The sequence below is a fragment of the Corythoichthys intestinalis genome, chromosome 5 (assembly GCF_030265065.1).
Source record: "Corythoichthys intestinalis isolate RoL2023-P3 chromosome 5, ASM3026506v1, whole genome shotgun sequence".
Classification (NCBI taxonomy): Eukaryota; Metazoa; Chordata; class Actinopteri; order Syngnathiformes; family Syngnathidae; genus Corythoichthys; species Corythoichthys intestinalis.
The window spans coordinates 29,866,208-29,892,636 of NC_080399.1; the positions used below are offsets into that span (position 1 = coordinate 29,866,208).

A 26,429-nucleotide genomic window follows, 5' to 3' on the forward strand; every position below is an offset into this window, starting at 1 on the left:
GTCCGCCGCACATCTGCTGCATGCACACACGTACGCACGCACGTTAGGCGATAAATCGCAGCGGGAAAATTACCGCCTTCATTTTCATTTACTGTGCGATAAATGGAATTATTGCATATTGCGACAGGCTTAATTGGCACCCCTGCAATTCTGTCAGATAATTCCTCCAAGAAAATGATTGCAATTACAAATTCTTTGGTATTAATATCTTCATTTATTTTGCTTGCAATGAAAAAACACAAAAGAGAATGAAAAAAAAATATCTGACAGAATTGCAAGGGTGCCAATACTTTTGGCCAGCACTGTATTTTCCTACCTGAATGCAGCTGTTCAGCCTCTTGACTTGTTTTTGGAGCTCCTGTATTTCCTGTTCTCCTGCCTCCTTCTTGGCCTGAAGGCTCTTTTGATGGTTCTGGTTCTTCTGTAGCTCTTGGTTCAGACTGTCCACCTCTTTTCTGAGGATGCTTTCGCTTCTCCTGGCTGACTCTTTTGCTGCTTGTAACTCGTTATTAAGCTCTTGCACCTGATCCTTGAAGGAGAGGGTACAAGGTGGTTCAACACACAGATCTCAGTTCACATAGGCTCATCATTTGATACGGGGAGCCCACCTTTAAGTCTTTGGTGTGCTTGTCAACCAATTTTTGTATGTTGAGCCTCTCCTCGGTCTGTGCAGCGTTAGTCAAGACTTGTTGTTCGGCAGCAGATGTCATCTGGGTCCGCAGTTCAAGGAGAACTTTGCTGAGAGCCTATGGAAACAAGCACCATGAGTGCAAGCCTATACTCCAAAGTCATAAAAACAGAATTGCTACCTTGATCTGTTTCTCTTTGTGGACCAGCTGGAGTCTGAGGCGTTCCACCAGGTTTTTCATGGTGTTGCTGGGCGACAGAATGTTGGCCTCCCTTTGGGTTTCCAGCTCATTCTGAAGTGTGTCGACTTCTTTCTTCAGCTCCATTATCTCTTTCCTCTGGTCTTTGTTCTCCATGGCCAGCTCTTCGACCTCTACAACGTGAGACTCCTTCAGCCTGTGCCAAACCCACCATATTAGCATGGTAGTGTAAGATAATTTGTTTCAGCTTTTGAAAGATTGTCCTACAGTGGGGAGAGCAAGTATTTGATACACTACCGATTTTGCTGGTTTTCCCACTTGCAAAGCATGTAGAGGTCTGTAATTTGTATCATAAGTTCTCTTCAACTGTGAGGGCCGGAATCGAAAACAGTGATACCTCAGCTCACGAACGCTTAAGCTCACGAACTTTTCGCCTCAAGAACATTAAATTCGCGAGCATATAGTCTCTGCTGACGAACTAGTTTTCGGCGGACGAACCAAACTACGCGGTCGAACAGAGCCACGAGAAGCTGACGCACGCTCACGGCGTCCCAGTTCGTCCCCTCCTTTTCGTTGAGTGCGGACGTGGTTTGTGTTTGATGGACATTTAGGACCATATTGAGTGTACTTTTGCTATTATGGGACCGAAAAAGACCCCACCACAGGCTAGTGTTAAGCCTAAGAAGACATTAAAGAAAATAAGGTATATTTTTGTGTAGTTTTAAGGCTTATTTAGTAGAAAATTATATTTTATGGGGACCTGGGAACGGATTATTCTCATTTTAATGGTTTCTTATGGGACATAAATGTTCGGAAGACGAATTTTTCGCCTTACACACACTTTCTGGGAACCAATTATGTCCGTGAGCTGAGGTATCACTGTACAAAAAAAAACAAAAAATCACGTTGTATGATTTTTAAATAATAAATTTGCATTTAATTGCATGAAATAAGTATTTGATACATCATAAAAATCGAACTGAATGTTTGGTACAGAAACCTTTGTTTGCTACTACAGATACCAAACGTTTCCTGTAGTCCTTGACAAGGTTTGCACACACTGCAGCAGGGATTTTGGCCCACTCCTCCATGCAGATCTTCTCCAGAGCCTTCAGGTTCCGGGGCTTCTGCCGGGCAACACGGACTTTCAGCTCCCTCCATATATTTTCTATCGGGTTCAGATCTAGTGACTGGCTAGGCCACTCCAGGACCTTAAGATGCTTCTTACGGAGCCACTCTTTAGTTGCCTTGGCTGTGTGCTTTGGGTCGTTGTCATGCTGGAAGGCCCAGCCACGACCCATCTTCAGGGCTCTCACTGAAGGAAAGAGGTTGTCAGCCAAGATCTGGCGATACATAGCCCCAGCCATCCTCCCCTCAATACGGTGCAGTCATCCTGTACCCTTGGCAGAGAAGCAGCCCCCAAAAAAATTATGTTTCCTCCTCCATGTTTCACGGTTGGGATGGTGTTCTTGGGGTTGTACTCATCCTTCTTTTTCCTCCAAACACGACAAGCCGAGTTTAGACCAAAAAGTTCAATTTTGGTCTAATCCGACCACATGACCTTCTCCCATTGCACCTCTGAATCATCCAGATGGTCAGTGGCAAACTTCAGACGTGTCTGGACATGCACTGGTTTCAGCAGCGGGACCTTGCGTGCGCTGTAGGACTTCAATCCATGACAGCGTAATGTGTTTCTGATGGTTTTCTTCGAGACTGTGGTTCCAGCTCTCTTCAGGTCATTGACCAGGTCCTGCCGTGTAGTTCTGGGCTGATCCCTCACCTTCCTCATGATCAGTGATGCCCCATGAGGTGAGATCTTGCATGGAGCCCCAGAACGAGGCAGATTGACCGTTAACTTGAACTTCTTCCATTTTCTAAAAATCGCTTCAACAGTTGTTACCTTCTCACCAAGCTGCTTGCTTATTTTCCTGTAGCCCATCCCAGCCTTGTGCAGGTCTATTATTTTATCCCTGATGTCCTTACACAGCTCTTTGGTCTTGGCCATTGTGGAGAGGTTGGAGTTTGTTTGTTTGAGCATGTGAACAGGTGTCTTTTATACAGGTAACAAGTTCAAACAGGTGCAGTTACTTCCGGTAATGAGTGGAGAACAGGAGGGGTTCTTAAAAAAGAAATAAGAGCCGAAATATTTAATAGTCTGTAATGTATCAAATACTTATTTCATGCAGTTAAATACAAATTTATTATTTAAAAATTATACAATGTGAATTTCTGGATTTTTGAATTAGATTCCGTCCCTCACAGTTGAAGAGAACTTATGATACAAATTACAGACCTCTACATGGCATGCAAGTGGGAAAACCAGCAAAATCGGCAGTGTATCAAATACTTGTTCTCCCCACTGTATGTCACCCGCAAGCTGTACTGTGCATACCCCTGGTTTAATTGGTTTGAAGTTTAGTGTTTCTAAGGTTACTTCCAGTGGTTTTCGTCAACGATGACAATAACGAAAATATTTCGTCAACACTTTTTAATGACGATGACGTCACGATGAGGCCCTGAAAACGTGTCTTGGGAGACAGAACGAGATAAAAATTTGCCATAGTTTTCGTTATAAATTCACAATGTGTGAATTTTTTTATTGTATGTGTAGTTAGCACGCAGTGTTTGGTCATGTCACTAATGTGACGTGCTCCACCTACCCCCCGACCCCACAAATACGCTTACTCACCGGCCGGTGAGTAAGCCTGCGCCCATTCCAGGCTCCTTTTGTGAAACACATGTGTCAGGTGCTGCTTGTTAAGTTTTGCTTTTTCATCTTGGCTAAATATGCCATGTTGCTTGAGCTTTTAAAGGTCTGTGCTGAGTGATCATCACACACTAAACTAACTAGTAGCGTCAGCGTTACCATTTAGCGCGGAGACTATCTTCTTAAACTCTTGGAAAACATTTTACATACAGTTAGTAGCGTCTGGGCGAGTTTCAGTAATTGCAAATGTGCTGTTTTCCTGCTGAGGGTGAATTATCATCATGAAAATGGTGATATCCTTGAGAACTACAGTTATGTGTTCCTCTGTCATGTTCATTTGAAATTGTTGAAAAACCTTTTACATATTTATTTATACATGGACACGAAGACAATTTGAGATGACTAGAATATGACAGACAAAGACGAAAATTAAAATGGATGCCAAAAATAACACTGGTTACTTCTCAAGATCCAACTATGAGTCTTCCGCTAGTTTAGCATCTTCTGAGACCATCATGAAGTTTTCACTATTTTGGAGTGATTTAAGAGTATAACTCAATAGAAATGGACCCCGAGTTCAGCAAACATCATAACCTGGAGATCTCGTCACTGTGTTTCTTGGCCTGTGTTTCCATGGCAATCTTGACTTGCTCCAGCTCCATGGCAGCCATCTTCAGCTTTTTGGTGATGGATGTGAGGGACACGTCTTGTTCAAACACTGTCTGTTCCAACTCGGCCATGTGGTCCAAATGTTTGGAGGTAGGCACAATGATCCTGGGTTTCTTCATCATCTCCTGTAAAGCAGGACCGACACATGGAACATTTGAGGACTAATGGAAAGTCTGACCCATTTTTTTGTTGATTTATTATTTTGAATTCACATTAGCTGAGTTGCCTATTCAAATTCTTTAATGATATAAAAAATGAGTACCACTGCCTGCTGTTTGAGACGGTCCAGTGTGTTGTCGTTGTTGGAGTCAAGCTTCTGATAGAGCGTCCTCAGCTCTTCATCATGTCTCTTGATCATATCCTCTTGATCCTTAGGTAAGTAGAATGGTTTATTATAAGAACTCGCCCTCAACAGGTTACTTTCACTATACCTTTACAGCTTGCGTCAACTGGTTCTGGTACTTCTTGAGAACGCCATCTTTCTTATCTAACCGCTCTTGGAGATCTTTCACAGTCTTGTGCACAAGCTTGAGAGCTTCTGTGTCACGCTCGCAAGCATCCTCCAGTAGACGCCCGCCGCTGGTGACAACAGTTGGGAGGCGGATTCGCAGCTCATTGATAACTTTGTCTCTGGAAACCACATTCTGTTCAGACTTTCGCAAAGCCGCTTCTTTCTCTTTCAGTTTCTGTGTTTAAGAGAATTAATGCCCGTCATACGTTGTGTGATTGTAAGCAACACAAAATGAAATAATACTATACCTCATTCAAACGGTTGCAAGCTTCCTGCGAGTCTGAGACAGCTTCAGCTTGCTCGCTGATTTTTTTCAAGGCAAGCTCGAGTTGTTGAGTGAGAGGAAGATTTGTGTCTGGAAAGTAGCTGGTGGCATCTTTTACCTAGAATCAACCAATCTTAGCTCATGAAAGACTTAATGTTATTTAAAAACGAAAATCAAATTTTTGTTCTTAATTACTGTATCTTTGGACTATAAGTCGCACCTGAGTGTAAGTGGCACCAGCCAAAAAATGCGCAATGAAAATGAAATAAACATATATAAGTCGCACCTTAGTATAAGTTGCATTTTTTGGGGAAAATTTATTTGATAGAATCCTGCACCAAGAACAGACATCTCATCTTGAAAGGCAATTTAAAATAAAAATACAATGGAGAACAACATGCTGAATAAGTGTACAGTATGCTAACATTACATGACGCTAGAAGTTAGATCGGACCTAAAAAATTCAGCCTCACCCGACCGGCCTGCGGGTAATAAAGCCCAACCCGCCGATTAATTAACTTGATTTACAGGCCTGAGCCCGAATAAAACCCGAAATTTTATGTTTTATTTGTAGGCACGAGCCCGAATAAACCCTTTTGTTTTTCACTCCTAGCTGCTGCATATCGAAAAATAAATACCAGGATAGGCTCGCGGAGGGCGCCAGGGCGGTAGGGGAAGATTGAAAAGAGAGAGGGGCCACGGCGTTCACGTGCGCAGGTATGCATAGCGCCTTCTCTGTTTTATCCAAATTATTTATTTTAGTTAACATCCATACATCGTTTTAGTATAAATATATGAATATATTTATTTTTAAAAAAAGTTAGCGAGAGAGAAGTCCGGCCTGACCCGACCGTAAATAATCACACATAAGTCGCTCCAGAGTATAAGACGCACCCACTGCCAAACTATGGGAAAAAAACTGCGACTTATAGTCCGAAAAATACGGTACCCTTTTCTTTTTTGCTTCTAGAGAAGGCAAATTACATTGACATTATTGAAAATAAGTTTTGCTTTTGTTTCCTTAGCTACAGTTAATTTCATTAATAAATACAATTCCATTGTTTGTTTTTTTTTTTCTAAAATAAACCTTGTCAGAGATTCCCAGTAACTCCTTCTGGTGGCTCTCGTGCTGATCTAGCTGATGTTCCAATTCCAACTCTCGCTGATCCCATGCAAGTTGTCGCTCTTCTTGAATCTTGACAAAAAAAGAATTTTGACACAAAATTGACTAAAAATAAAAGATTATATTTTCCTTTGACTCTCACCGTATTTAGCTGCACAATCTCCTCTTCCAGTGAGTGAATGTTTCTTTCCTGCTCCTCAAGCAATTTCTTAAGGTACAGGATCTCCTCCTTCTGAACAACCACCTCCCTACTTTTCCTCAGCTCCTGCAAATGAGCTTCTTCCAACTTCTTGTGCCACTCGCGTACCTGTGTGAATGACACCTGTTTAAGTTACACTTGAATGAGTTGTAAACAAATGAACCACTGACCATCTGCTATGCCAGGCACCTGTCTGATGTGACCACCTTCAAAACAAAAAAATATCATCGGGTAAGAAATGCTTGTTTTATTCATGGCTGCTTTTTTGTGTGACAGTCATGTTGATTCTCCAGAGACATGACCTCTGTACACATTAAGAATTTTGGTGTTGACTAATAGTGTTGTACCAAATTCCATTTTTTGGCTCATGATACTAATTCCGATACCCAGTTGTGTGATATCGGCCGATACTGAAGAGACCACATAAAAAAAAATTTTTTTTTTTACATGTTTTTAATCCTAAATTACTGTGTACTCACTTGAATGTAAAGTGCATTGCATATTTTTTCACCCAGATTATGAGAATCTGCCGATAAAGAGTCCCGATCAGATACCGAAAATATTATTATTATTTTTTTTTTAGTTGAACAAAAGTTCTAAACATGTTACAGTAGTACCTGTTTTGCTTTTTCCTGGAGTGTTGCGGAATATAAAATGTAGGTATTTTTGTGTATTTAGTCAATGCCATTGTATTTCTTCATTATTTTGTAACTTTTCAGCCCTTAAAAAACAAAAGATTAAAAGCACGATCCTTTTCATCCGACTGTGATCTGCTGAAAAATAGCCCGATCGGCCCGATTTCCGAACATGTGATCGGATCGGGGACATCCCTAATGTAAAGTCATTGTTATCAAGGCTTTGTCAGACACTGATTACCCTAATTTTCGTACTATAAGGCGCACCTGACTATAAGCCGCCACCCACCAAATTTGGCATTAAAACGGCATTTGTTCATAGATAAGCCGCACTGGACTATAAGATGCAGCAGTCCTGTATTATTGCTATGTAAGTATTATGGGATATTTACACAAAAAATATATGAACTGGTAAAACTTTATTTGACAACTGCATCATACGACTATTATAAGACTAAATTAACCACCATGAAACTTTGAACCAATTGGCTTCATTGCTTGGCCATCACTGCTCCCTTGGGGGAGACAGTCAACCTCTGCTGCCACCTGCTGTAAACACTGTTGTTGTCCAACATGCCTCCATGCATGCATTGCAGTGCTACATATGTAAACAACAATCAAAATGAATGTTTTTTGGTAATTATTTCTTCAGTTACTGTTCCAGTTGTTTCATTAATCGCTAGTTATGGTATTTGGTCACACTTTTTTTGACAGTGGTGCCATAAGACTGTCATAATAATGACATGACACTGTCATGAGCATTAATGAATGCTTATAACAGTTGTAATTTAGTGTCATCCGGCAAATGATCTCACTTTTGAATGGATGTAAAAGATCTGAGCTGGACATAAATGGAGTGACATAATTTGCCGGATGACACTTCATGACATCTGTTGTCTGTTATAAGCATTTAGTAATGACAGACAGACAGACAGACAGACTCATCTCATAATTATGGCAGTCTTATGACGCCACTGTCAAATAAAGCGTTGCCTATTCACCCAAATAAATCAACAAATAAGCGGCACTGGACTATAAGCCACATGATTCCAAATGAGGGGAAAAAGTAGCGGCTTATAGTCCAAAAGTTACGGTAATTTAGTGGCTGCCATTGATGGCTAGACGTCCAATACATTTGAAGTGAGAGGGTTGGCAGCGAAAATTTGCTGTCAACCTCACACTTTAAATGGATTGGAGGTCTACTAGTGATAAACTCATTAAAATTCACAGCAGAGGATGCCTATCAACATCTTGGGAAGGGCGACAAGGTTTTTTTAAAGGGGCGCGCGTGACTGGCGGCCATCTTTGGTAGGTCTACCAGCAATTTGAAAGGACATCACGGAGAGTACATATTGTGCTGCATTATTATTAAATTCATATTGGTTCAAATTAATTTCATTTAATTCATTTCAATACAGTGGAGATACGCTTTCACATTGACACACATGGCAAGGCTTGGAGGAAAACCAACCTTCTGGGCCCCTTTGACATCCTTCAGTGTAGCACAGAGCTCTTCTAGGCCTTGGAGCCTCAACTCCAGCTCCTCGGCCCGGCCCTCTGCCCTCCTGCGTTCCTCCTCTGCCTTCCTCCTCTCCTGGCAAGCCTTTGCACGCTCTTCCTGGAGACCCACCAGGGTGGATGAGAACTTCTCCTGTTGCTGCAATGGCAGTGCGCCGGCAAATTGCCGGCGCAGAGATTGCACCGTCTGGCGCAGGCGTCTGCACCGGTTGCCACCCTCCTGACGGGCCAGGTACAGCGCCTGCTCACTGGCATCCAGACGCTGCTCGGTGCGCCGCAAAAGCGCCTCCAGCTGACGGATGTGGGCAGCAGAAGCAGCTAGTTTGGCCAGGGCGTCTGACTCGCTGAGTTGCTGTGCCACAATGTGCTGGTGGAGCTTGGCTACCAGGGCCTTTTCGTCAGATTGAGACTGACGACAAAAGAGAGAGTTGACATGAGATTTTTTTGGACCTCATTTTAGCATAATCCCAATGATTATGGTAACTGTTGGACGTTTCTGACAGAATGGCATTTGTTGAAGAAGATTGTGTGAATTATGGCTGTGCTATTATTTTACATAAGCAGAGTGCTGTCTAATTTAGCAATTTGGTCTCTGTTTAGCTGATTATCTTTTGACTATTAAAAAAACCTACAAAACTCATCACAAAGAAACAACTTTAATTTGCAGATGACAAAAAGAACATGAATAGTTTTTTTCCCCCCCAGGAGTTCAAAGCACAAAGCTCATTCTCGCTGACATGTACCTTTTAGAGGGTGACAAATAAAAACAGAGTTTATAAAACACAGTCAGTGCTGAATTAGGTGCCCGTATTTAGCGAAGCTGGCAATCCTTCAAACATTTTTGTTTAAAAAGGGAATTTATCGAATTGTTGGAAAAGCTTTGACCTGAGGTAGGACATTTTTTTTTTGTCTCCCCTCTATAAACTCTACATGAGAAAAAACATGCTTGTTTGGTGTGAGGAGAAATTAGACATTTATTACTGTAAATACATTTTTTAATGCTGAAAATTAAAAGAAAGGTTCCCACTCTTGTTTTGACGCACTACACTTTGTCATTCTACTACTTGTTTGTATGTGATTAGACACTTACTTGGTAGTCTAAGATTTGCCTTCTCAAAGATTCCATTTCCTTGTCTTTAGAATGTTGTCTAGCCTGGAACGCTGATGCTTGTTTCATAGCAATGTCAGAAACCTCCCGAACCCTGTCATTCATGATTAAAAATACATAAAAGCCTTTGAAAAAAAAATCTACAAATTCAAAAATATATTTTCCAAGACATTAGTGGCGTGCTTGCCAACTTTACTTTGATAGCTCAGTGCGTAGTTGTGCTTCAACGGCCTCCAGCTGTGCGATCTTTGCCCGGTCGGCATCACCGGCTGCTTTGGTGACGCAGTTGGCCAGCTCGTCCCTCAGCTCTCGCTCCACGTGCTGCGCCTCTACATTCATTTTCGTCAGCTAAGGAGAGAAACAAAAACATTTGAGCATGAGCCAATGATTTTACTTAAACTTACGATCAATGTTTTGACAATTTCAATTCATTCTTAACGAGAACATTTATTTGAATAAATTTCATCTTCTTATATAAGAGTAATTACACATTATGAAATTCAACGCATTATATAAATATGCTTTATGACAGTATGTATATTCTCAACATTCTTTTTTTTAAAGACCATTTATTGAGGGCCTAATGTGCATGTTATCCCTTTAAATTCAGCTTTCATTAAAAAAATATTTAACTGTAATAAAATACATTGAAATATGCATTTAAATACCATTACATTACAAAGTTTTATCCTAATTAATTTCAGTAGTGTGATGTTTTTGATTTGTGTTGATTTTATATATAAAATAGGGCTGTCAAACTTATCGCGTTAACGGGTGGTAATTTTTTTTTAAAATTAATCACGTTAAAATATTTGACGCATTTAACGCACATGTCCCGCTCAAACAGATTAAAATGACAGCACAGTGTAATGTCCACTTGTTACTTGTGTTTTTTGGTGTTTTGTTGCCCTCTGCTGGCGTTTGGGTGCGACTGATTTTATGGGTTTCAGCAACATGAGCAATGTGTAATTATTGACATCAACAATGGCGAGCTACTAGTTTATTTTTTGATTGAAAATTTTACAAATTTTATTAAAACTAAAACATTAAGAGGGGTTTTAATATAACATTTCTATAACTTGTACTTACATTTATCTTTTAAGAACTACAAGTCTTTCTATCCATGGATCGCTTTAACAGAATGTTAATAATGGTAATGCCATCTTGTTGATTTATTGTTATAATAAACAAATACAGTACTTATGTATAGTATGTTGAATGTATATACTGTATCAGTCTTGTGTCTTATCTTTCCATTCCAACAATAATTTACAGAAAAATATGGCATATTTTATAGATGGTTTGAAATGTGATTAATTTTTAAGCTGTAATTAACTCGATTAATAATTTTAATAGTTTGAGCGCCCTAATATAAAATAATAGTACATACAGCTTTAGAAAAAAAAATAAACAAAGAAGCACTCCATCCTCTTGTCTTTTTTTTTTTCATTAATTCTCTAAATGAGTATGTTTGTATTTAAATTCAAGAGTAATGTTTTCAGTTGTGTATAGAATAAAAAAAAAAAAACACATCCTTTTTCTGAATTGCCACAATCAAAGAAAGTTGTTTTATTTGTAATATCAGCAAAAACTTGCTCTGCTTCCTAACTTACCTCAGCAAACTTGGCCTCCAGCTCAGCATTTCGGTCCTCCACTTTACTGAGTGAGCTCCTCATCTGTTCGTACATGCTGTTGGCGTGCTCTGCCCTTTGTCGCTCATTCAGCTCCTTCATCTCCAGTGTGGCCATCCGCCTGGCAGCCGATGTCCCATGGTCAGTACCATTCTCTGTGTTGCCCTCGTCCTTTTCTGTCTGAACATTCTCCCATGCATGCTCCAGCTTGTGCAGCTTCTCCTTCGTGATCTCTAACTCTTTACTGATAGTGGACATATGCCCTCGTAGAGATGCATTTTCACTCTAAATAGACAAAAATAACAAGGGAGCTTGCATACAAAGGGTACCCGTACCACAAATGATCCCTGTCCAAAAGGGAACAATTAAACCTGAAAGGCACTTTGTGCATCATTGTGTCTTTGCGCACCTCCAAATTTTCTAAGTTGGTGGTCCTCTTGACAAGTAGTCCATCTCTCTGCAGCACGTCCCTGTACTTGACGGTGAGTTCTGTGTACTGCCTGTTAGCTTTCTCCAGCTCAGACGCTGGCACGCTTTCATCCAAGGACTTCTGCAGTGCTGCAATCCGGTACGCTGCCGATTCCTTTTCATGTAAAACAAGAAAAGCACTACTGAAAAGTTTTATTTTTGCATAAAAAAACTGTCTTCAACTAATTTCTGCCTATAAAATCTAGTCATGAACACTACTTTAACAGTTGGAAGATACCTAAAACATTTGAAGAAGCCCAAGTTCTCCTGTCCAATCTAGCTGCACCAACGAAAAATGTTACCACTCCTGCCACTGTTTTTTGCAGGAAAAAAAACAATTGGACTCTATGCTCCGAATAATTTTTTTGTACCTTGCATCTAAGAAGGTAGCCTATCCTCTGTGTGACGGCAGTCTGCATTTGAACATCCGCATCCCGCAATCGGGCATTTTCTTTGCGCAGGTGTTGCTCCTGTTCCAGTAGGGTGGTGCAGCGTCGAGTTAGCTTCTTCTCGTTGACTTTGGACAAGGTCAGCTTGCGAAGCACTTCGCTTAAATGCCGCTTGACTTCCTCCGGGTCCTTCTCAAGGGCATCCAGTAGTTCCTACAATTAGATAGATTTGAGCGAAGAGTTTTGAGATTTTGTTTCCACAAAGAAGAGTGAATGAAGAGACGAACAAAGTTGACCAGTATTCCAGCACAAGAAGTGGAAAACTATGTCTAATTAAAGGCTCTTCCCAAGTTTTCCATGTTACACTTGGCTGGGGTTCTCATTCATGAAACCAACTTGTAATGATATTTAGCAAAAAAAAAAGCACTCTGTAAAGCTGAAAGTGCACAGAGATTATAAACAACCCCCATTGCTGGGTTCTGTGAGAAAGAGGATAATGTCAAGGTCTTCAGTAATTGCTGTGATGCAGTAGTTTTGCAGTGTCTCTGCATAACAGTTTATCTGGCTTACGTTGAACTGCTGGAGTTTGACAGCATCCTCCTGCCCTTGCTCCTCAAGTTTAGTTCTGGTGGTTACCAGAGCATTATTTTCCTTCTCCCATCGCGACTTTTCACTGCACAAAAATGACAGATTTTTCAACAATGTCAGCATTCAGCCACTTGAAAATGCCCTTTATGTACACAAGAATTCACTAAGGAAAGCTGAATCTCTTAAACCTGAGGTATTCCTCATACAGAAGCCCTTGTTGATGGCTGATAATTGCAAACTTCTCTTTGTATTCCTCTAATGTTTTAGTCAGCATGTCCCTTGTGTTCTCTTTGTTCTGAAGCTCCTGGTTATGATCAAGAAGAAAAAAAACTAGTAATGATTTTTATTCATCCGATAGGGCACATTGATTACGACAAACCTGAAGAAGACGAATGGTGTACTCGTTTAAGGAGTTGATGACCTCCATATTGCTCGGCTCCAGACCTTCGGGGAGACTCAAAGGTTTGAAAAGGGCTCCACCGATGATATTGCCAGACTTCCTCAGGTCTTCCAACTCGCCCACAAGGTGATTTATCTGACACCAAGCAAAAAGAAAGAAGCATACAGCAAAATTACAAGCACTGCCATGTCATTTAAATGTATTTTAACTCATTCACTCTCATTGATGTTGAAAAATATCCAATCTGTTTGATCTGCCAGTCTGGCAGTGAATGATCCTGGCAACCCCCTAGTTAAAACATTTATGGACTTTCAAAACAGGATCTTTGAAGAAGTGTCAATGCTCCATGCCCGAAATAGATGCTTATAAATTCAGGCCACGGTGAGGCCTGTCGCGATAACAAATTTTAGTGTGCGATAATTTATCTAATAAATTATTGCGATATGCGATATTATTGCGCCCCCCAATTTTTTTTAAAACCAATTTACAATAACACAGTGAGAATACAGTATATATTAATAGATCAAGTACACCCATTTAAACGCTATAAATATTTACTCTTCAATTCAAAAATACTTTTCAAGAAATCACAGCTAAAAACAATCGACCATGCCTCTTAAGTAAAAGACAACAATATTAATACTACACAGAAACACAGAATGAATGTGTTTTTCAAGAAAAAAATAAATAAAATTGCACTTAATAACTTAAGCATTTAGGCAAATGAAAATCATAGCCTAGCAAATCCCCTCATAGCTTCTGCAATGTTGTTCAATAGGGATGCAACGATACAGTTAAGTCACGGTTCGGTACGATTTTCGATATGGGGGACACGATTTTCGATACGATTCAATACATTTAATGCTCTTAAAAAATTTTTTTTTTAAAAAGTATTTTTGTTTCGTTTTTTGGGTTTTTTTTTTTGCTAACGAGCAAAAATTGCCATCATATAAACATGAATTTTAGTGCATAATATTTATGTGCTTACTTCTTACTGATCTGAAGAAATTTTGTATAAAAGTGCTTAGAACAATCTTTACTGTTTGTAAAGTTAGGCGGGGCACACTGTTGATTGCTACAGCTCTCTTAGCAGCTAGGTTTACTTCATGAGCAAGACCTCCTATTTGTGGTCCGAATCCATCCGTGTCACATACTGAATTAACAATGTTTGCAGCATTATCTATAGTAACTGGTATCGATTGATTTGGCCTTCTTAACTTCCATTCAGTCATGGCGTTTTATAATTCATCGATATAGTATATGGACTACGTGTCACATAATCACTCCAGGCTCACGTAGCCAATGGCATGGGACGTAGCACATCTAGTTTGCTATTTCATGATATCTAGTGTGCGCGCGCATTAAAAAAGTTAGCAAACACCACAGAAGTCACGTCTGCTCATTACTGCACACCACCAGCATATGACAATCGACTTTCATAAACAGGACGAGTTTGAAGCACAGCGCTCTTAATTTGCCACTCAATGTTTATCATGTCCATTCAGCTGTCCGTTGCCAAAGCGAGGTTGTTCGTAGCAGCAAAGTCGGTAACAATGTTTTGGCAGACTTCGTTGTAAGTATCTGGTGTTGTGCCGAAAAATAGCCGCCCCGCGTGAAATGTCACCCCTGACGGGAGCGGCCACACGTCAACAACACCGGCACGCCGGAGATGGTCCGCAGTCAATCCGGAGCACTGACGCGGCCGGTATACGTTGAGCAATAGGATATAATGGGAACGACTGGCTCCGGTGCTATTTTTTGCCGGACCTGGAACGAAGATGCATTTTGCGCAGTTGGTAACAAGGAATCCGAACTTTTAACAGCACGTCTGCCGCTCGCGCGGCGATTAAAATACCGCCTTCATTTATATTTATCGTGCGATAAATGGAATTATTGCATATTGCGACAGGCTTAGCCACGGTATTAGGACAAATGAATCCCAATTGGAAGCAGACATCCCAGACAGGGAAATGCTATATGTCTAGGCCAGGGGTCCCCAAGCTTTTTCCTGTAAGGGCCACATAACTTTTCACTTCTCTGATGAGGGGCCGGGGTCAGTTTGTAACAGAAAAAGTGTGACCATTGCAGGAGTGCCTAAATGTAAAAATTAAAGTTGCACCGATACCGATACCAGTATCGGCAGGGGGCGCCGATCCGGCCTGAATTGGTGGTATCGGTATCGACGAGTACCAACATTTAGGGCGCAGATACCATCTACTTGCATCACTTGAACGCAAATGTACTTTCCTCCCCACGTGAGCTAACTTCCCAAATCCCGATGCATGACATTTGTATGTCTTGGTCTCGAAATTACCAAACGAAATTAACTCCTTCGTCTTCAATTTTAAGGATGTAAACTACAACGCATATCCGCGATGTTACGCTGCTCATCTTGGCATTCACAAACAATTAGCATGCGTAAGCTAACGCCTGCTATCATAGCGCTGATGGGATCAGAAACGTTAAAACCGTGGGAGACTAAGCAAACTCATGGTTTCATGATGAACAATGAGTGGCAAATTAAGAGCGCCGTACTTTAAACTCGTCCTGTTTATGAAAGTCGATTTTCATATGTGTTGTGCAGTAATGACTAATGAGCAGAAGTGACTTCTGTGGCCAGAAAACACTCAAGTGGCGCAGCGCGCACACTAGATATCATCAAATACCAACCTAGATGTCCTTTGTTAGATCCCATGGTAACTCTTGAGCGCACACACTAGATATCATCAAATAGCAACCTAGATGTGCTACATTAGATCCCATGCCATTAGCTGCGTGAGCCCAGAGCAACGCTTAGTCCATATACTACATTGATGAATTAGAAACCGCCATGACTGAATGGAAGTTAAGCGGGCCAAATCAATCCATACCAGTGACTATAGATAATGCTGCAAATACTGTTAATTCAGTACATGTTAGAGATGGACTCGGACCACAAATAGGATGTTTTGCTTATATGGTAAATATAGCTGCAGCAATCAACAGTGTGCACCACTTTACAAACAGTAAAGAATGTTCTCAGCACTTATATACAAAATTTCTTCAGATCAGTAAGAAGTAAGCACATAAATATTATGCACTAAAATTCTTGTTTATATGTTATTTTTGCTTGTTAGCAAATAAAAAATAAAAAAAATAATAATAATAACAGTTGTATTTTCTGTTTCAGAGCATTAAATGTATTTAAATGTATCGAAAATCGTACCGAACCATGACTTAACTGTATCATTGCATCCCTTATACATACATTATATATATATATATATATATATATATATATATATATATATATATATATATATATATAGCTGGCCCTCAATGGCTTACGTACGCTTTTGCGTACCGATGGCTGACCACTGTATTTGCGGCGGACACGAGAAAATACCTTCTCAAAATGTCGAAGAGGCAGGCCACACTGAGTAATTACTTCCGTGTTCCCCCACCCCCGTCAAAAGACAGACAGACGACAGATACGTCACCGGAGCTACCGAAAAAAAGGACTTTTGCTGAAAAGTGGCTGAAGGAGGTACCATGGCTAGAAGCAAATGATGCTCGCACGGAAATGCGGTACAAAATGTGCCGTGAGAATCCCAATGTCGCTGATAAGAGCAGCGCATTTTATGTAGGGTCAAAGAATTTCAGCCATCCAAACTTTGAAAAGCATGAAAAAAACAGAGCATGTGGCATTTAAGCAAACTATCGATGTCAGACAAGACCCCACTCGCGCTATGGACAAGTGGCGGAATAAAGGTAATGAACAGCGCCATGCACTGACAAACCCATTTTTGCTCGCATTTTACAAAGCTAAACATGCGGTGGTCTTATGAGGTCTTATGAGGAGGACATCCCACTTTTACAAAGGCTTGGAGTTCATGTGGGATTCGCATAATGCCCTTTATTTTGAATTGGAGCTTTTATGTTTATTTCTTTCCATTTCACTTCAAAGTAATGGCAATTTTGTTGTGCCAGTTGATGTTAATCAAGCATTAATTGTTAATATAATTAATTAAAGTTAATTAGCTCTAAGTAAAGCATGTCATAATTTTATCGCATCAGGCGGGTCGGCTCTCAAGCTCAATGAGGACCAAGTCACATCTCCAGGTCCTCCTCTGAGAACCTGGGCAAAAAAAATATGTGCACCCCATATATATTTTTTTTTGCTAACAGAGTGGTATCGGAATAGTATCGGTATCGGCCGATACTGCACAGCCAGGTATCTGTATCGGTATCGGGCCCAAAAAATGGTATCGGTGCAACACTAGTAAAAATTATTGTTTTTCAGAAAGCCACAATCAAATAACCCTTTCTGGATTCTTCACGGAACAAAAGTAAATTAAAAAAAAATATATAATATAATATAATATAATAAAATAAAATATAATAAAATATAATAATAATAACACTATTAATTAAATAGATAATAACCAAATAACCCTCTGAGTTCTTCACAGAAAAAGGCCAGGAGATACATAACACTATTGAGAAAAAAATAAATAAATCAAAATGCTCTCTGGTATTGTTCAGGGGGCCGGACCAAATGTGGAGGCGGGCCGGATAGACCCCTGGTCTAGGCTGTCTAAAGTTGCAGAATGTAACATCAAAATGGTATAATCACTTTTAGTGTTCAGTAAAAAGTTCTGAAGCACAGTTTATCGAGTAACAGATTATTGTTAAAAGCAAAAGAAAGGATTCTGCCCAAAGCCCCATGGAGAAAAAACAGCTGCCGAATCCTGCCTTTGCCTGGACGCACCTTCTCTTTTGAAGCAGCGAGTTGAGCGATGCTGCAAGTTGCTTCCTCACGAGTGGATTTCAGTTCACGCCGCAGCTCCTCATTCCTGCCCACCAGCTCATGGATTTGAGACTTAAGATCCCCCGTCAGTTGTTTGCCTCCCATGTTCTCCTCCTGTCCGACCCAAAGGATGCAGGAAATTAAAAAAACCTGACAAGCAGACTGGAAATCTTCAGTGTAGGAAGTGCCTTGACAGTGCCATGGGAACACATAAAAACAGACTAGAATGGATTGATAGGATTAAAACCTTGACAGGGAGATTACTTACATCGACCAGACCGGTAATACTTGAATGAGCATTAGATGGAAAGCTCTCCTTGGTTTTTAAAGCCTGGAGGACGTCTTTGAGTGCAGCTTCCACATCTCCTTTTTCTTTGGAGAGCTGATCCACTTTGAGCAGTCAGAAAATAATTAAATGTAGGAGCCAAATGGACTGATTGTAAGAACTGATTGTATGAATGGGAATGACTCTGCTTACATTTGAGTTGAAACTCAGTCTTCTGCAGCTCTAGTCGTCTCTTCTGCATTTTCACTTCTTCTTCAAGGTGCTCCTTCTGCAGACACAATGTTTTTAAAATTGTTTAAAACTAAGACAGGAATGACATTTTCATTCTGAGAATATATCAATGTGGTCCTCCTGGGACTGACCTTGGCTCGGAGCTCTTCATCCATGTGAGCCTTTGGCCCCCTTGCGCCGTGTGTGACATCGTCCTCCACCAATATCGATAGAGGTAGCCCTAATATCACACAAGATTTTTATGAATCCCTGGAAATGGCTACAAAATTACTGCTAGTGAGCATTTAAGTACTGATTTACTTAACTGTAGATAGGCAATTTATGCCAGGTTAAAAAAAAAAAGGAATATATTGAGAACTATCATGAAGTAGGATAGACTTAGCATAGTTCCCTGGAACATAAACTAACCACGCACGAGCTTAACACAGGCTGCGACCTTAGGCAGGAGATGGCAACCGCGAGTAAAAAAAGTGACAAACTCCATGTAACCCCTTTAAATAGATTTGCATGGCATGAATATTTTGAAGAAATAGTACTGTCACCTTTCTCTTTGGCAAGTAGTCTGATTTGCTTTTTCATCTCTAGTCGTTCCTCTTCAAGACGCTCAATCTGAACAAGAAGTTATCTTAAACAGCAGATAACATCATGGGGAAAAAAGCTGTTCAACTTTTGGATTGCTTTTACCTCTTTAGTGAGTACTTGATTTTCAGCTTTGTACTGCCGTTGTTTGAAGCTTCTGGCGTGCTTGAATTCACCAAGGTCCACTTCATGTCTTGGTTCATAGCCTTTGAAAAGAAACAAACAAGAGTCAGACAGTGTATTTTTTCTTGTAATGTGATTAAAAAAATCACCAAGTCTTTCCCGGAAATCCTCATTTTCCTCTGTGAGCTGGTTGATTGTTATATACGCTCGGTTGATCTCTTTGGTCACGGCCTCCAACTCCAAATCCCTGCTTCGGATTTGACTTTTACAATCCTTGATCTCATTGATGGCTTCTTCAAGGCCATATGTGCCCTGAAATACAGAGAAAGCCTTCATCATGAGACAGTCTTTATTTAACCTTTTTGTCTTGAGCTTTTCAAGGAAGTCGGAATTGATTGGCCATACATTTACACTAATGGCCTCACATGAATGACAGAAGGCCTCTCTAATGGAACAAACATTGATACTTATTCTAGAGTGTTTGAATTTAAAAAAAAATAATAAACATTACTAATTTAGTCGAATTCCGTGCCCATTCCTCTAAATGACATCCCTCTATGGCTGCGTTCAGACTGTGGGCATGTCTGATTCCAATCGGATTCGTCCTGAAACCTGATTTTTAGGGTTAACTGTTCATACTATTTTTAGCATGTGTCCAAATCAGATTTGGGACTGTTCAGACTGGCGACATTATTGACCCACCTGACAGGTTGCTGTGGCAACAAAATTGACATTCAGTATAGAGTGACGTCACGGACAGTCAAAACCCATCCGAGCAGTTCAGACTGAAAAGCATCTTATATGAAACCTCCCATTGTGGTTTCAATTCATTTAGCAAAAATCTGATCTCTGTGCTTTGTGACTTTTCAGATTACAAAAGAGCCATCTACTTTTGATATGGATTACCTTTAAAAAAAAATTAAATAAAAAAATCACAATTTGGCTGCCAGTCTGAACAAGCCCTAAGACAAGTGTGGGCAAACTATTCCAGAAAAGGCCAGAGTGGGTGCGGGTTTTTGCTCCAACCCTTCAAGAGGACACCTTTTCCCCAATCTGGTGTCTTACAAGTGCCATCATTTGATTGGAATCAGGTGCTTCTTGTTTCCGCCTCATTTAACCTCATTGGTTAAACTGTATTACCACTGGATTGGTTGGATTTTCAGAGAGCCCTATTGTTTACACGACGACGACGTTTTAGGGGGCTGAAAACGTCTTCGAGTGTAGAAATCTTGAAAACGCTCCTCCCTGTCGACGCCATCTAAACAGTTGACAATGCAAAAGTGAGTTTTGGATGACAACTAACTTCCCTACTCTGAACCAGTACCTGGCGATAATGCACCAATGTATTTGCCAGTGAAGGGGGTGAAGATACTGATGACGTCCTTGTACACGGACAGTCTGACAGTGGATGAGAACATGTCTTCAACTAGCAACCTTGCACACATCTTAACTGTGTTCAACATTATTCAAGAATCTAGTCATCTATTCACTACTCACAGAAACTCATTTAGAGCTGAGAAGAACATTTCAGCGCATAAATGACATTTTTGGTGCACCAGAGAAGTGGCGGGAAGCAAAGGAAGGGTTACGCGCAAGAATCAAGTTTTGGTGGTGCTGCCACCAACACATTGGGAATGCATACTAAAATCGGCAAATTGGTGGTTTCATGCACTTTTTGTGCTTCCGTGTTTACACATTTTTCCCCCCACAATGGTCGTGTAAGTGCGGAGTTTAATAAACTGAAAAATGCCACTTTTGCGTTATTCCGTGAGATCGTTGTTGCGTAAACATGGCCTAAAATATACAAGAAATGTTTATTTTGCTGATCAAAAAAGGGGTATCCCAGGGGAAATCGTTTTTTAACAGATTACCGGTACTTCAAAATGAATTGATATTATTGAAACTTGAACTTTCATAACAAAAGAAGACCGTTAGTTATATGGACCATCTGGACTCTGTAGTCCACTGGTGTTAAAACAATTCCATAAAGGGCCAATTGGGTGCAAGTTTTCCTCCAAACTAATGAAGAGGACATCTTTTTACCCATTTAATCTCTAAATGTACTGCTTGCAGAAAGATCAATGGTTAAATTCTCTGCGCTGTATTGGCTGGAATGAAATCGGGGACCCATTTGGCCCTTTGAGGAATTGGTTTGACACCTCTGCTGTACTCCTTTTAAACTTGTTTTCCACTTACACGCTCATAATCTTTCAGGCGCTTGTAGGCTTCAATGAGCTCTTGGTCTTTTTCCTCGGCGTGACTTTCAGCTCTCTTCAAAGCCTCCTCCGCTTCTGCTGCCCTTTTCTCGGCAGCATCCCGCTTAGATGTGAGCTCCTCCATCTTTCTCTGCTGGACCGGCACTTAAAACAAGAGCCACCCAAGCACACAAATACACACTTTACTCCACTATCCAGTCACAAAACAACTGCTCTTAAGTATCAGTTAACAACCTAATTGTTGTTGGTGTTGCTGTACAGTGTCCATGAGGGTCACAGTGACTTACTTCAAAAAGTATTCGGACCCCTTAAATGTTTTACCCTTTTCTTTTCTTTCTTTTGTTACAGTTGCATTTTCCCCTACCCCCCCCAAAAAAAGTTTAAAAGTGTAAATATTTGAAAAAGAAAATCTCAACCACTCCTTGATCCCTGCGATTTCTGCATCGCGCCTCTTGCTATATTACAGTGTTTCACCCAGAAAATCCCCAAAAATTCCGGCTGTGGCCATTCACAGCTGTGTCTTTACACTCGGTGATGCATGCTACGCGGAGTTTTTGGATAAAAAGAAGGTAAGTACGGGATAATATCTCATTAAAATCATGGTGTCTTTAACTATGCTCTCTCCTGCTCACACCTCGAGTTAGGGTTCAGGTTAACTTTTTTTTTTTTTTAATGCCCTCCTGCTCAAACATTTTCTTCCACCAATAGGACAATTTTGAAATTTGGCCAAAATTTTCTTCCACCAATAGGACAATTTTGAAATTTGGCCAAAATTAGGGGTCTTAAGAGCGGAACAAGCCACCTGAGTGTTTTCCGCCATCTGTAAATTCGAGATTAAATATTCTAACAATTAAACTTGTCATTAAGTGTGTTATTTGTGATAATATTAGCTACTTGTTTTTCAATTTTTCCGTCCGGTTGATTTTAAAATGTAATGTGATTACATTTGAAAATCAGATTAGGCCTGGTACGTGCAGTTTTCAAATCTCGAAATACATGTTTATGTACAGTAAATGCCATGAGTGAGCTGATCACAGATTCTGACAGCATGATGACCTTGAGCAAAAATACTCGCATTGTAAAAATTTCTAAAATGCTCTAAAATGCCTTGTTTTGAAAAATTGGGCTTAGAAAAATATTAGAATTAAATTAGTAAAAAATGAATTTCCTTAATAATCTCAAATTTGGTTAGCATTAGATTTTTGGTCGTAAAAAAATGGATCCTGATTCCTGACCCATTTTTAGATCCTATGTTTAGGACCGAGCTATTCTTAACACACCTCATATGTTAAACAATCCTTTGAAATTGATACAGTTTAATGTCCTTTGTCATGAAAATGAAAAATTGGCACCACAATAATTGTTTTTATGTGATGAACAAATTTAGAGGACCTACTGTGTATGATGTATTAATTAAGGCTGGTGACATGGTTTTCCAATTTTTGTTGCTTTTTCAAAATGACAAATGAAGGGTAGTTTATTTATATAGCCGTTAATCACAAAAATAAATGTTTTTTTGTTACTAGGCAATGCAATACCCTAGTGCATCGTAAAAAAAACCATTGTAATTGAATCTTTGAGGTAACACCAGAATTGTTCTGCTTCGATCTCAAAATTATTACAATTGTTGTTCTCAGAAGACAAAAACAAAACCTTTGTCACTCACTTTGTCAACAACAACCATTTGCCTTTCAGACCCCGCGAATTGGCCAGCTTTCTTTTTGAAAGAAAGAAGAAAAAAGAAGTCATGTGCTAAAGCAAAAAGCAATCCTAATGACAAAGATTTTAACCTCCTACGACCTGGCGTCCACATGTGTGGACATCACATTTTTGGTTGTCAAGACTACAATGTTAAATTTTGGACTACAAGGGCCTGGCGTCCACTTATGAGGACGTTAAGCTTCCACCTAGTGGTGGAAGAAGAGTGTAACAAAGCACATGTCAAATTCAAGATGGCTGACAACCCACCCAAACATTCTGATGGCTCCTCCCAATCCAAAAGTCGACCAGGTAAAAAATTCCAACAAATTTCATGGCTGATTCTTGCTCAGATATGTTTAGAAGTGTTCAATGTGTGTTGTGGAAGTTAAATTTTGCAAAAGTAAAAAAAATTGACGATTTACCATGCTGCTAAACTTGATGTACACATATGTGGACAGAGGGACTTAGTTTTGATGGTTTTGTTGAACATGTCCACAAATGTGGACGGAGGGAGTTGATTTAGAATTTGTATTTTGGGATGATTTTGTTAGAAAACATAATTTTATACAGTACAAACAAATATGTCATGTTTTATAAATAAATATATGTAGATTTGTTTTTGGTTTGAAACAAAATGTTTTTTTTCCTAGAGCGTTATTCTCTGCAACAAGTAATGAAAATGCTGGGGTTAATTGGTGGAGAAAACTCTGAGGTGGAGGATTTATCAGATATCGATGATCCTGTGGGAGATGCTGAATATCAACCTCCTCCCACCAGCAGTGAAGAAGACAGTAGTGGGTGTGAGGACCCCGTGCCACAGCCCTGTCAGCCTATCAGGGGACGCAAACGTTTGCGCAAGGAATACGAGGGATATCGGTCAGATCGTGACATTGCCACATCACGCACCCCCAGGCATCGCTCTCAGACACCGCAGGAAGAGGCTGATGTCTCAGGCAATGTCTCTGAAGATACAACACCAGGACCCAGCCATGAAGAACAGAACAACAAAGGGCGTGGAATGCGATGGAAGGCTTCTTCGCTTACCCCACATCAACCTCCGTTTGACCACGAGGAGGAAACTGTTCATGACAGAGAAGGCTGGACCCCCCTGGACTACATACAACAGTATATTGACACAGATTTGATAAAAATCATTGCAGATTGCTCAAATGCTACATCACTGTCTAGAAGTGGAGATCCACTCAACACAACAGCTGATGAAATTTTTCATTTTTTTGGTGCCTGTATTTTGATGTCTTGTGTACCATATCCTGCAATCAAGATGTATTGGTCTAAATCCTTGAGATTCCCTGCCATCACTGAAAAGTTCACACGTGATAGATTCTTCCGACTGAGGAGGTCACTCAAAGTGCTCATTGATGAGGATGTTCCAGAAGATCTGAAAGAGTGTGACAAGTTCTGGAAGGTGAGGCCTTTTCTCAACCGCATTCTGAAAGGCTGCAAATCTCAGGCTCGGCCACAGTGCGTTTCCATTGATGAACAGATGATTCCATTCACAGGAGCTTGTCCATGTCGACAATATCTGCCGATGAAACCAAACCCAGTTGGCATCAAAAACTTTGTTTGCGCAACATCAGATGGTATAGTACTGGACTTTGAGATTTATCAAGGTGCAGATGGACTCCGTGAACAAGTTGAAGAACCAGGGAATCTGGGTTTGGGAGGCTTGGTGATCGATCGTCTGTCTCAGACTCTGCATACTAATACAAATGTGTACTGCGATCGATTCTTCACATCGATCCAGGCAGTGGAACACATGATGAAGAAGCATCTGTATATAACTGGTACAGTTATGAGGAATCGAGTTGCTGCTGCAGCGCAGAAATTGCCAAGTGACAAGACCATGAAAAAAAATGGAAGAGGAACCTCAGTACAAGTTACCAATCTGGATGGAAACATTTATGTCACCAAGTGGTTTGACAATAAACCAGTGTTGATGATGTCTACTGTACATGCGAGAGAGCCAGAAGACACGTGCCAGCGATGGGACAAGAAACTGAAACGGCATGTGACCATCTCTCGACCATTTGTTATCCGTGAATACAACTCCAAGATGGGTGGAGTTGACCTTGTGGATAGAATGATGAGCTACTATCGAATGAGTGTCCGTACAAAAAAATGGACACTGCGGATGCTGATGCACTTTACCGATCTGGCTTTAGCCAACAGCTGGCTACTGTACCGCAAAGACCTCACTCTGAATGACACACCAAAGAAAAACATCATGCAGTTCCTTCAATTCCGCATGGAAGTGGCCATGACCTTCTTGGCTCAGAGAGACAATGACAACTCTGACTTTCCAGAGCAGGAAGATGACACACAAGTTTCAGTCCAAGGGAAATTGCGTCCAGTGCAGGAAGTGCCCCACATCTCATTCCGCAGAAAGGGTAATGCACATCTGCCAGAAGTGGTACACTCAAAGAACGCATCACGATGCAGAGCAAAAGGATGCTCAGGGAAAACTCGAGTGCAGTGTGTTACATGCAAGGTGTTCCTCTGCTTACAGGCAGATCGCAACTGTTACGCTGCCTTTCATACATAGGCATGAACATTTTCCCAAGGCAAAAAAATGTTGGAGCATTTTGGTGTGCAAGTTTCATGTTTTATGCCATGTTCAGAAATTGAAATGAACAGTTCAACAGTAGCAATGAAAAACATTTTTGAAGTGTACTTGTTTTTCTTTTTTGTCCTGCTGCAACTGTTAGCAGCACTTCATAGGACTTGCATAAAGGGGCACAAGTTGTTGCTTTGAATTTTGTTTTTGCACTCGGAAAAACTGCTGCCATGTTCAGGCAACAAATAAAGTTTTGTACATCATTACTCAATTGTGACGTTATTGTGTTCACTCAAATTTAAAACGAATGTCCTCATATGTGGACATCATTTTTCTCAGAAACCACATCATGTAAAAAGATAATTCTTTGTTTTTACACTCATCAGGTCCCAATTAGCCTAAATATCAAAGAGAAAATAAAAATGTATGCCTTGCAAGAGTCCGGGTCTTAGGAGGTTAACATGTATTTTACAAATTATCAATCATCATCAATCTTTTTTCTTTCTTTCTAATGAACATTTTTCTAAGCTTTATTGATGGTTTTTCTCAAGTAAAAGCACCACGCAGAAATTAATAAATTTAATTGTGTAGCAGGATTTGTGTATTATTCGTATTAATTAATTACAGGTGTTTTAGCTCATTACAATTTATTTTATTTATATGGGCTACTATTTATTTTATCATGTATTTATGTTTTACAAATGTGATGTAGTATTCATTTAAATTCTATATTTTATGTTGTATTATTTTAGTTCCTATGTGAATATTAGTTCCTACTTGTTTTGTTGTGGTAGGAGGGGTTTTGTATTGAACACGGGGGTACTGATGCGCCGAGATTAAAAGCAGAGTTGATACTGTCCTGCCGTGTTGGTTATTATTATAGCTGAGAAG

At 40.2% G+C, this 26,429-nt stretch overlaps 2 protein-coding genes across 6 annotated transcripts in view; one reads left to right on the forward strand and one right to left on the reverse strand.

Annotated features, from left to right (window-relative positions):
* cep290 (centrosomal protein 290) overlaps window positions 1-26,429 on the reverse strand; it is a 72,442-nt gene that overhangs the window by 20,282 nt on the left and 25,731 nt on the right. For all 5 annotated transcript variants that reach the window (XM_057837806.1, XM_057837805.1, XM_057837807.1 and 2 more), the window contains 26 exons: window positions 21,243-21,406; window positions 19,196-19,358; window positions 19,029-19,129; window positions 18,887-18,953; window positions 18,476-18,564; window positions 18,306-18,381; window positions 18,096-18,217; window positions 17,789-17,941; window positions 13,018-13,173; window positions 12,827-12,942; window positions 12,621-12,723; window positions 12,033-12,263; window positions 11,603-11,776; window positions 11,176-11,478; window positions 9,759-9,910; window positions 9,545-9,656; window positions 8,408-8,863; window positions 6,245-6,409; window positions 6,067-6,174; window positions 4,963-5,097; window positions 4,635-4,889; window positions 4,466-4,573; window positions 4,129-4,328; window positions 810-1,023; window positions 609-746; window positions 317-529 (listed from right to left, as the gene is read on the reverse strand). In XM_057837806.1, the coding sequence (XP_057693789.1) occupies window positions 317-529; window positions 609-746; window positions 810-1,023; window positions 4,129-4,328; window positions 4,466-4,573; window positions 4,635-4,889; window positions 4,963-5,097; window positions 6,067-6,174; window positions 6,245-6,409; window positions 8,408-8,863; window positions 9,545-9,656; window positions 9,759-9,910; window positions 11,176-11,478; window positions 11,603-11,776; window positions 12,033-12,263; window positions 12,621-12,723; window positions 12,827-12,942; window positions 13,018-13,173; window positions 17,789-17,941; window positions 18,096-18,217; window positions 18,306-18,381; window positions 18,476-18,564; window positions 18,887-18,953; window positions 19,029-19,129; window positions 19,196-19,358; window positions 21,243-21,406 (4,274 nt within the window). The remainder of the gene's footprint in view (window positions 1-316; window positions 530-608; window positions 747-809; window positions 1,024-4,128; window positions 4,329-4,465; window positions 4,574-4,634; window positions 4,890-4,962; window positions 5,098-6,066; window positions 6,175-6,244; window positions 6,410-8,407; window positions 8,864-9,544; window positions 9,657-9,758; window positions 9,911-11,175; window positions 11,479-11,602; window positions 11,777-12,032; window positions 12,264-12,620; window positions 12,724-12,826; window positions 12,943-13,017; window positions 13,174-17,788; window positions 17,942-18,095; window positions 18,218-18,305; window positions 18,382-18,475; window positions 18,565-18,886; window positions 18,954-19,028; window positions 19,130-19,195; window positions 19,359-21,242; window positions 21,407-26,429) is intronic.
* LOC130916812 (piggyBac transposable element-derived protein 3-like) lies at window positions 4,547-26,225 on the forward strand. The gene is made up of 5 exons (XM_057837825.1): window positions 4,547-6,532; window positions 8,355-9,344; window positions 12,997-13,164; window positions 22,958-23,272; window positions 23,614-26,225. The coding sequence occupies exons 4-5, from the start codon at window positions 23,074-23,076 to the stop codon at window positions 25,524-25,526; spliced, it is 2,112 nt and encodes a 703-aa protein (XP_057693808.1). The 5' UTR covers window positions 4,547-6,532; window positions 8,355-9,344; window positions 12,997-13,164; window positions 22,958-23,073; the 3' UTR covers window positions 25,527-26,225.